Here is a 10,106-nt window from a genome sequence, read left to right on the forward strand (position 1 = left end):
TTCCCTAACAGATACTTCAGATGAACCTAAAATCTATGTATGCTATGATTTTAAATATCATGATATGGAGGCTCTGTTTTTTCTATATCATCAGCAGCATTAAAAAGATAAAAGCAAAAATTTTGAAATGGCACTACCTAAATTTCTACTTGATTATAAAAACCATGGTTTGGTCCAGTGTACCTTGGCCTCCTGGGGGTGGGGTGTGGGGGCTCTAAGTTTCTTTAATCGTGACTTAACTAGAGAATCATTTGAGAGTTTATGAGCAGTGCAGAGGGACGGTTTCTACATAGGCTTGAAGTGCTCCTTTTGGTTAAAATTTCACTGCTGAAGCATGGAAGGCATGGGGCATCTCCATCCTTCAAACAGAATGGGCAGGGTCTTTGATCTATCATTTTTGCCAAAGAGAAATGGATAAATGAGGAAATTAGTGATGGCTGAAGTAGCACTGATAGCTAGATTTTATCTTATTTTATATTTTAAAGCAAGGAAACGAATGCAAAGACAAATAGCAGAAACAGGGTAACACACTAGATTTTAAATAGCCCCAGTCACCTTCCAATGGGGGGAATGAGGAACTAATAACTGGGTGTCTGCAAGGTACAACAACAGGCTACCTAAAAAAATGTGTTCACCCATTGGCATGTTTGAACTTATAATTAATTTTATTTTATTTTATTTTGAAGAGTAAAAGCAGAAGCAAAAACAAATAGAAAAAGAGACAGAAACAGGGAAACACAACAATACATATGTTACAGATTTTTAAAACAGGAATAGCTAATTAACAATGGTTGTTATAGTATCCATTTTTATTGTCAAACCCATTGTTCAGATTACAGATATAGTTATGTAAAATTGGTGAAATAATTGAACGTTGGTGCTTGCTTTCAAGAAATCTTAATTTTTTTCCTTGTCTTTTTTTGTTTGCATTTATTTATTTATTTATTTATTTATTTATGTATTTTAGGGAAGAGTCTACATGGGGTTCAAAGCCTCACTACTAGATTGGACTTGTAGTGATTCTCCTGTTTACAACTTCCCAAGTGCTGGGATTACAGGCACATGCCACCATGCCCAGTCTCAATTGCTGTCTCAGTGCGCCCTGGGGGCAGGGCTGTCATGGCTGGCCTGGAGATCGAACCCCTGGCCCCTGCACCCTCTTCCAGGCACTTTAATCTGCTGAGCTATTTGGCTAGCCCTCTGTTTTAATTTATTTTAAAGAGAGTATAATAATTGGTAAGACATTAGGAATGGTACACATTTAGAAGACCAAGATGAGAGGCATTCAACCGTGGGGTTTGTATTTACATTGTTGTCTTCTATGTAGTTGTGTTTGGGCTTATAGAAAGGTAGACTAGAAATGACTTCAAAGAAGAAGAGTGAGGTTCTAAAAAGAAGGTGACCTGCTGAACATAGGTCTTAAGTAGTACATATTTAAACCTTTCTGTTACACGGAAGAGACAGAACAATTTATTATTCAAGAACATAGTTCAAAGAAAAATTACTTGAGCATGTCTCACAGAATGGAATAACAAACAAGTTCTGGGTCCTGTAAATCTTGGTATTTGTCTGTTTTGAAATGTTGAATGTGGCATTTGATGCATTTTGATACTTTCATAACCATATCTGTGGTTTGTCTGGTATTCAAGGTACAAACTAGAACTTGTCAGTGTTGATTTCTTCATCACTTGATTTCTTTTGTATTTGTCATTTTTAGTATTGAGATGGGAGATTAGGGCATGGCAAAGCTGGCCACGGAAGCAAACATCACCAGGTGATTACAAAGAAAGGTCACACAACAGTTACGTGAGGAGTTCCCAAAGTCCTGCAGTATTGGGAGAACTCCAGCATGCCTTCAATGGGACCGACCTGACATACGCCAGGTGTGGATCCCAGCACTGCCTCTCAGCAGCCACATAGAGAGGTTCTCCTGGGTCTCCTTGAGATTTGGACAGTATGACAGGATACAAACACCAAGAAGAGCTCCATATGCTGAATTCCTTCATGGGAACCTACTCCACTTTCTCCAGGGTTTCCTTTCTTGCTTTTTCTCCCTTTACTTGGCCTAAGCTCTCCCCGATAAGCCAGTTTCTCCCTTACTCTTCACTTTTACCTTCTCAAATAAACTTAGCCACTGCTTTTTGCTCATTTTGTTCAATATTTTCCTTTTTAAAATGAAGTTTACTGGTACATCTTCGGTACACATAGCAATCACTTTCATCATAGGGAATTTATACTTGTGCATGATATAACTTGATTCTGTTTCCCCCTTCACTTACTCACCTTTCAAACCCAGTTCCCCTCCTTATTCACAAAAGCTTCATTTCCATCTTTTCCTTATTTTCTCATTTCTCTCTCTCTCTCTCTCTCTCTCTCTCTCTCTCTCTCACTCACTGGGGATTGAACTCAGGACCTTGCGCTTGCCAGGAAAGCACTTATTCATTGCTTTCTCTTCCTTGCTTTCCCCTGCCCCTCCCATTTGAAGGAGATTGGATCCAGTTTTTGTCTCTCAGTGGCTGTGCTATCTTGGGGGAATCATTGAACCCTCTGTGCCTCAGTTTTGCTCATGTATTTAGTTGTCTAAGGACTCAATATTGTAGTGTGCAGATGTAGCATGAAAAGCTTTAGCAAATGAAGAAATACAGCTATGATATATATTAAATTATACCTTTGATTAGTAATAACATCAGTACAGAACATCACTCCCACTTCTTCATACACAAATTCCAGTGTATCTTCATATAATCCAGAAGAACTGAATGAAAAGAACATATTAGAGTCATTTGAAAATGTTACATCCTGATGAACATTCTCCATATAACTTTTTAAGTCCTTAGTATTACTAAATTGAAATTACTGAAATAGAAGTGTATTAGACTTTTGGTGTGAAGGATTGGCCTTTAATGGAAAATAACTATTTCATCTTGAGTATTGAACCTAGTGAACCTGGCTTGAGTTTTTCTTCCAGAGGCTTCTATTGTGTGCTGAGCACTGGATAAAGATGTAGCTTGGTGTAAATTTATTTCTGCTGTTATAGATCAGAAGCGTAGCTATGTGTAGAAGTGGGCCGTGAAAAATGCAAACTCAACTTTCCCCTTGAACCCATAGTAATTTATCTCAAAAACATTGTTGAGTTCCCTGAACTGTAGGTAAGTAACTTGTTCTCAGCAGCTTTAAATCTTCTACGGTGAGCAAGCTGTTGCTGTGCCTGGTGCCCTGGCTGCTGCTCTCCCTGGCCTGGAGCTGCAAATACTACCCTCCACACTTCAGGAGGTGGAGGGGCTGAAATAAGATGGGCGGGCCTAGGCAAAAGTATCTGGGGGAAATGTCTCGTAGATGAGGGAAGAAATTCCAAGTGAGCAGCAATCACTCTGTTAAAGGAAAACAGTCCTAGAAGTACCAGAGAAAAAAATCACTTATTCACTCATGCAAACAACATTTGACTATTTTTTACTCATTTATGCTACATCTAATTACTAAGCCCCTGCCTCTTGGATGTGCTGTTCTTGGCCCTGGAACTAAGTGGTGAACATGGTGGAATTGCTCTGCTCCTGGAGCTGAGCCTATTTGTAACACTCAGTAATAGATACACAGGTTAATGAGAGCTAGCTCTTTCCATAAGATATATTGAATGGAGAGGCAGAAAGGAAAATAGCAATAAAACTTGGCATGATTAGGGGAGTAGGGATACTGCAATCTCTGAAGATCAGAGAGGGTTTCCTGGGGAAAATATCTGTCAAATCATTGGTCATTCTAGGTAGAAGGCAGCTTTTACCAAGGCAGCAGAGGAGAAGAGAAACTGTCAGTGCTGCTGCATGACCAAATGGTGACTCTAGAGTGACAGGTAGGGACAGAAAGCAAATGCTCTCGAAATCCACGTTACAGAGTTGTATATTTTATTCTAGGACACTTGGGAGGTAACTATGGATGTTAAGAATATCATGAACATATTTCAGTTGTTAATCAGAGAACAAATTAGAATCCAGAGAATGGTTTGGTAGAAAGGGCTACAGGAGGGAGACTGTTTCCTGACTAAATGGATGGATGATGACGTGTTCTCAAAAAAGAGAGATCATTGGGCTGGAAAGCATTGAGCAGATTTGAGAAATATTAAGGAAGTGATTGCTGGTAGTGGGTGGTGAATGAGAGGGTGGAATAATAGCTGACTCCCATGTTTCTAGTGTGGGAAACTGCAAGGAAGATGATGTCATTCCTTAGAAGATGGAGGTGGAGGAACAAATTCAGGACGAGGAGCTATGATTAGTTCAGTTTCGAGCATACTAAGTTTGTGGTGTTCGTGAGACATCTGACTGGTGATGTTCCATAGATAATTGAACGGGAAGCCAGGAAGTTATTTGAATGAGGATAGCCAAGCCATGGAATAGGGTCTTGCAGAGCACTGAAGTGGGCAACACAGAAAGAATAAGCAGCAAGGAAGAGAAATCAGGGGCCATGGAGGCACACAAAAGAACAGAAGAATGGAAGAGAATGGCCAGAAAATAAGAAATAGTCAATGGCAAATATTGAAAGAGGTCACCTACACTGGGTATACTGAGCTTTATCTATTGGATATAGCAAAGAAAATGTCACTCCCTGCGAAGGTGACCATATATTTGTATTTGCTTGGAACTGTCCCCATTTAAACTTGTACTGGCATCATTATTAGTGACTGTTAGTGCCTATGTTTGGGTAATAAACTGCATCATTGTCATTGGGTGGTGAAAGCAGTTACAGCCCATGTCAAAGATAACTTCAGTCAATACAGGGATGAACTTAAAGAGGGGGACATCAGGTGAGGCAGCTTTTTGAAACTGTGTGGTAAAATATGTTGGCTGGATATCAAACTAGACAAATGTCAAAGTTTCTTCCAGTCCTGGCTAGAGTTCATAGCTCTACATTTTTATGTAATTTGAATTATTAAAAGTTAATGAAAAGCAAGACTTTGTTTCTTGTGTCACTCATTATGTAGCTAGCTGTTATTATTTTATAAAGAAAATATTTTCTAAACAAATATATATTATTATTCTATTTTCTTGAAAATGAGTAATAGTTACTCAAAGTGATCTTCATATGTCCCAAATCAAAAGTGAAAGAATATGGTCTTAAATTAATCAGGAAGACTCATTTTACCTTTTAAGTTATTTTGTGTGATGAAGAATTGATAATAATAATTAGATTAGGGGCCGGAAAGATGGCTCAGTGGAATAAGCGCTTGCCTGGCAAGCGCACTGGCCTGAGGTCAATTCCTGGTTCCACCAAAAAAAAAATGATAATAATAATAATAATTAGATTGAGAGTAAAACTCGGCCTCTAGGAAAAGACATATTCCAACTTTATTTAAACCTTTTTTTGTGTGTGTTTGTGTGCTCAGAGTTGAACTCAGGGTCTTGAGCATGCTAGGCAAGTTCTCTGATCTATAAACCCTAGTCGTTCAAAAGATTTCTTTTTGACAGTGTCTCGCTAAAGTTTCCAGGCCAGACTTGACCTGCTATTTCCTCTGCCCCAGTCCCTGGGTGGCTGGGGTTAGAGGTATGCGCCACCATGCACAGCAAATAAGTACATCTTGTAATGTTTGGAATTTCAGAATAGGATCAAACAAACATCTGTAAGGGTTTAAGGATTTGTATTTAAAATGGAAGACTGCAAAGAATATGTGTATTTCTATAGCATTTAGGTGGAGAAGTCATTAGAAACATATCTGAAAGGGTTAGAACACACAGAGCTATATCATACATAAAACAGTATCTCAGGACAACAGAGAAGTACTATAAAATGGAAATAAGCTTCTGAGCCTCTCTGGCTATTGAGTTAGGTCAAGAATTTTGAGTCCTTTTGGTCCCCTTGCAGAAAGGTGACCAAAGCAAATAGTCAAGAACTTGAGAGCTGTCCAGATGTGGCCTTCCTTGCCACTGCTTACTGAATTTGATCCTTGAAGGTCGAGCTTCCAGGCCCGAGCCGGCCCTACCTTCCCAACATCCACAGCTAGAGGACTCCTTTTGGTAATTAGACACTGTGGGGTTAGGTTGGGTGACTTTTAAGTTCCTTTTTGTTCTTAAAATGCAAATAGTTGCCTTTAAAAAGGCAGGGGAAAGGGATAATTCTGGACAAATATTTCTGTTTGAGAAAGGAGGCTAATGGGAACCAATAAATTGCACAACAGCCATAACTTTTCTGCCATCTAGACCTGTAAATAGCCCCATGAAGAATGCTATAATCCAGAAGGATCTTTTGGTCCTTTTACTGTTTCTGAGGGTCATTAATAAAAGAATAGTCTGTTGCTAATCTGGCCCCATATCACTGTGTAAACTAGTCAGAGTCACTAAGAAGTTCCCAAGTATATTTCAAATACTTACATAGTGAACATTCAAGTTGTCAAAAACCAAAGATCACACTTAGATTACTGGCCATTTATTCCTTGGGTCCTATTAATCAGGCTCACAGCTCATTGGAACTGTTTTTCTATGTAGGCTCCAACTGATATTTGTCCAGATGTGCTTGTATCATCTCTGTTTTGTTTCTCTTGTGTGCATTTGTTTTTCAGTGAGCAATGGCCTCGATTTTGCTTGTCTTTGGAATGGTCACCACCACTTAGGGCCTGAATGTGCTTCTGCTTTCCAGGAACAGAAAGAAGACCTCTTCTTTGTCTGTTTCACTGGAAGTCTGGTAGTAGAACAACCGTTGCATGGGCCACGATTTCAGCACACCATCAGGTGAATGGGACCAGTCTTCCTTCTTCCAAAACATCAGAAATTGAGTGCTTGGAAAGGAGATTTGGCCAAGATGACCCACTTGCAGGCTGGACTCAGTCCAGATACTATAGAGAAAGCACGCCTGGAACTGAATGAAAACCCCGATGTTTTGCATCAGGATATCCAACAAGTCAGGGACATGATCATCACCAGGCCTGACATTGGATTTTTACGTACAGATGATGCTTTCATCTTGAGATTTCTCCGAGCCAGGAAGTTTCACCAAGCAGATGCCTTTAGACTCCTGGCCCAGTACTTCCAATACCGCCAGCTAAATCTGGACATGTTCAAAAACTTCAAGGCGGATGATCCTGGCATTAAGAGGGCTTTGATCGATGGGTTCCCAGGAGTGCTGGAAAACCGTGACCACTGTGGTAGGAAGATTCTTCTGCTGTTTGCTGCCAATTGGGATCAGAGTAGGTAAATGTAGATAGTGTCTTTACTTGGTTTTTCTTTTCCATGGTATTATCACTGCATGTGTGGGGTTGTGTTACTTCACAGGTAATGAGCTTTCATTTTAGAAATGTACCCCACATACCCATAAAAGATGTCTTAAGGCCACAGATATTCTGTCATCAAAAGGAAATCCTAGTTTCTCATGATGCTCTGAAACAATAGAATCATGGTGTTAGAATGGCAAGAGACCTTACAAGTCAGTATTCTGTCTAATAAATTTGGTCATTCATTTAAAAAAAAAACTTTGAAAGTCGGTCTTGTGGAACATCCATACATGTTGCCTTTCATTTTCTCACCTCAAATGACAACAACAAAAATGGATTCAGTAGATGCATTGAGTGTTTTCAACACATAAAATCTTTTGTTTGATCCTCCTATGATTTCAGAATCTTTTATTTCTCCTGAATGACAGACCTTTCTATCTAAATACGTACTAGACATTGCTCCTTGACAGTCTGATGAAGAGCTGGAACTTCCACCTTTCCCAGACTTAATTCATCATTTTCCCTCTTTACACCTGCTCTCCTATCACTTTGTCCCTTAATCCAAAACCCTAGAGTCTTTGACTGCTTCTTGCTTTGGTCCTCACATGCAGGTAATTTCCAAATTTTATCCCTCTCTCCTTAGAAACTTCAAATCTCTTCCCTTTACATCCATTGCATTTATCTTAGCTCAGGTTCTCTTCACTTCTCACCTCTGTGACTTTAGCAGTCTGCTGAGTGGCATCTACCTCTGCTCTCTTCTGAACAACTGTGGTCTGCACCATGGGCAGGTTGACTATTCCAAAATTCTGTTATATCACTCATCTGACTAAGGTTCTTCAGTGACCTGCCATAGGCTTCAAAGTAAGTAATTTGCCTTCTGTACCTCCTGTTTTGTTTCACACACTGTCTTATTATTTGATCTAGGTGGCTACAAGTCTAATCTTTGCCTTGAATATTGGAAGGACTTCCCTGTCCCCAGCCTTCTGGACTCACCCTCAGTCCCTCATAGGGAAAGATTAACTCTCTCTTAACCCAAGCCTAACCATCCTATACCCAGTTTGCCTACTGATTTATACCAATTTCATGGTTCGCCAGGAAAATAGCCTTCATCCACTCCAGCACAATCTTGGGTCTTCTTTGTTCATATTTCTGTTAAACTTCCACAACAGGAATATAAGAATCATTCTTAATATAAATGATATTTCTGGATACTTACCACACACTTTGCTAAGCATTTATATCATTTAATCTACTCCAAAACTTGACATGATAGACACTGCTATAATCTTTCTTTTCTATTTGATGACAGGCTTTGAGATGTCAAAGAACTCACTCAGGGTCACACAAGTGGTGAAAAAGTGGGAGTTAGCCTGTGAGCTGACTTGACAGTCAGTTGCTGTAAGCTAGCTTTCTTGTGATTGTGTGTTTATCTTGCACACTATCCCCCCTCCAAGTGTAGCTTCTTAAAGGAGAGAGCACATGGCACAGTACCCAATCAAGTTGAATGAAAAAAAATATGAATGAATCCATCTCCAAAATATTCACGTTGGCTTGAGTTTTCATAGATATTGTCATTGAAATTTTCATATCTCTTTAAAAGACATTGGCTGAAGCAAAAAATATATGAAAGTACCCTCCAATACCATTGAAAAGTTTTTCTAGGGTAATTCCTCAATGCCTCTCACTACTCTGTGTCCTTTTAAAAATTGTAATAGTGTCTGAAAACCTCACAGCCACTGGCCAGTTTTCTTGTTGACATATTGGGGAGGGCAATGTAATCCTGGAAAAGTATTTGAATATTTTAACACTGTCAGTCTAAAGTTTAATGAGGTCTGCATCTCGACCTGTAATTATATGTACAACATATCATATTTATCATGTGTCATAATTTACATAATTTATAATGAATCTTTATTAGCTTTCTTCACTGATCAGAATGATTTCTGGGACTTTACATTCATCTATCTGAACTGTTCAATCAACGGATGTCTGGCAAGTGTAGACTTTGTGGCAGGGCTTGTACTAAGGCAAACAGGACACCAAAGAGAGCACGTGGTCTCTCTCAGTGAGGACCCACTGTGTAGCTCATTGTCTAGCCACTGTGCAAACAAGTTAACAGCTCCCCCTCTCCCCACAGGATACTTCCTGCTGAGACATGCAGCTCATAGGCAATGGACACCTGTGCTAAACTAAAGGGAACGGTTGTCCTCCTGTGAATGGCACATTAACATCTTTGATTTTGAAATTGGAAGGTTGTGATGATTCTGGAGACTAATTGTGCTGACATCATTTGTGCTACATTGTTGCTAGTGTTCTAGAACTTCCATCTGCTAAGACAGATGATGCAGAGATGCAGAGAACATCTCTTGATGGTGTGTATAGAAAGAGATGAACCATAGGAATGCATTTCATTTTGTATTAGAATTTGGTCTGTGTTTCTATCCCAGGATGTGTCTTTTTTGGTTTTTTGTGTTTTTTTTTTTTTTTTTTTTTTTTTTTGGCAGAACCGGGGATTGAACTCAGCCCCTTGCACTTGCCAGGCAAGCACTTATTCTACTGAGCCATCTCCCGGGCCCCCCCGGATGTATCTTAAAGAAGTAACAAATTCAGAGGAAACAGTCACAACACTTATGATTGTGATAGCCTTAACACTCATTTTTCTGTTCCTCAGTTTCCTCACGTGTACCATACGAAGTTTGAAATACATGATCTCTAAGATCCCTTCCAGCTCTAATGACTCACGAATGTGTAGCTCATTCAGCCTCATACAGGGAATGGGAAGGGATTTTTAAATTCACTTTATAGCTTCCTAGTTAACTAGCTTTTTTTGTTGTTGTTAACTAGCTTTTGGAAATAATCTCTTCTCTCTTCTCTCTCCCCTCTCCCTTGTCTCCCCTCTCCCCTCCCTCCCCTCTCT

General features: G+C 39.6%; 1 protein-coding gene across 1 annotated transcript in view; it reads left to right on the plus strand.

The window, feature by feature from the left end:
- Positions 1 to 10,106, plus strand: part of Clvs1 (clavesin 1) — a 232,640-nt gene that overhangs the window by 9,075 nt on the left and 213,459 nt on the right. Inside the window, exon 2 of the mRNA XM_004642359.1 lies at positions 6,542 to 7,169. Coding sequence (XP_004642416.1) covers positions 6,715 to 7,169 — 455 coding nt within the window. The 5' untranslated portion in view covers positions 6,542 to 6,714. The remainder of the gene's footprint in view (positions 1 to 6,541; positions 7,170 to 10,106) is intronic.

This window comes from Octodon degus, unplaced genomic scaffold, assembly GCF_000260255.1.
Source record: "Octodon degus isolate 3935 unplaced genomic scaffold, OctDeg1.0 scaffold00152, whole genome shotgun sequence".
Lineage (NCBI taxonomy): Eukaryota > Metazoa > Chordata > Mammalia > Rodentia > Octodontidae > Octodon > Octodon degus.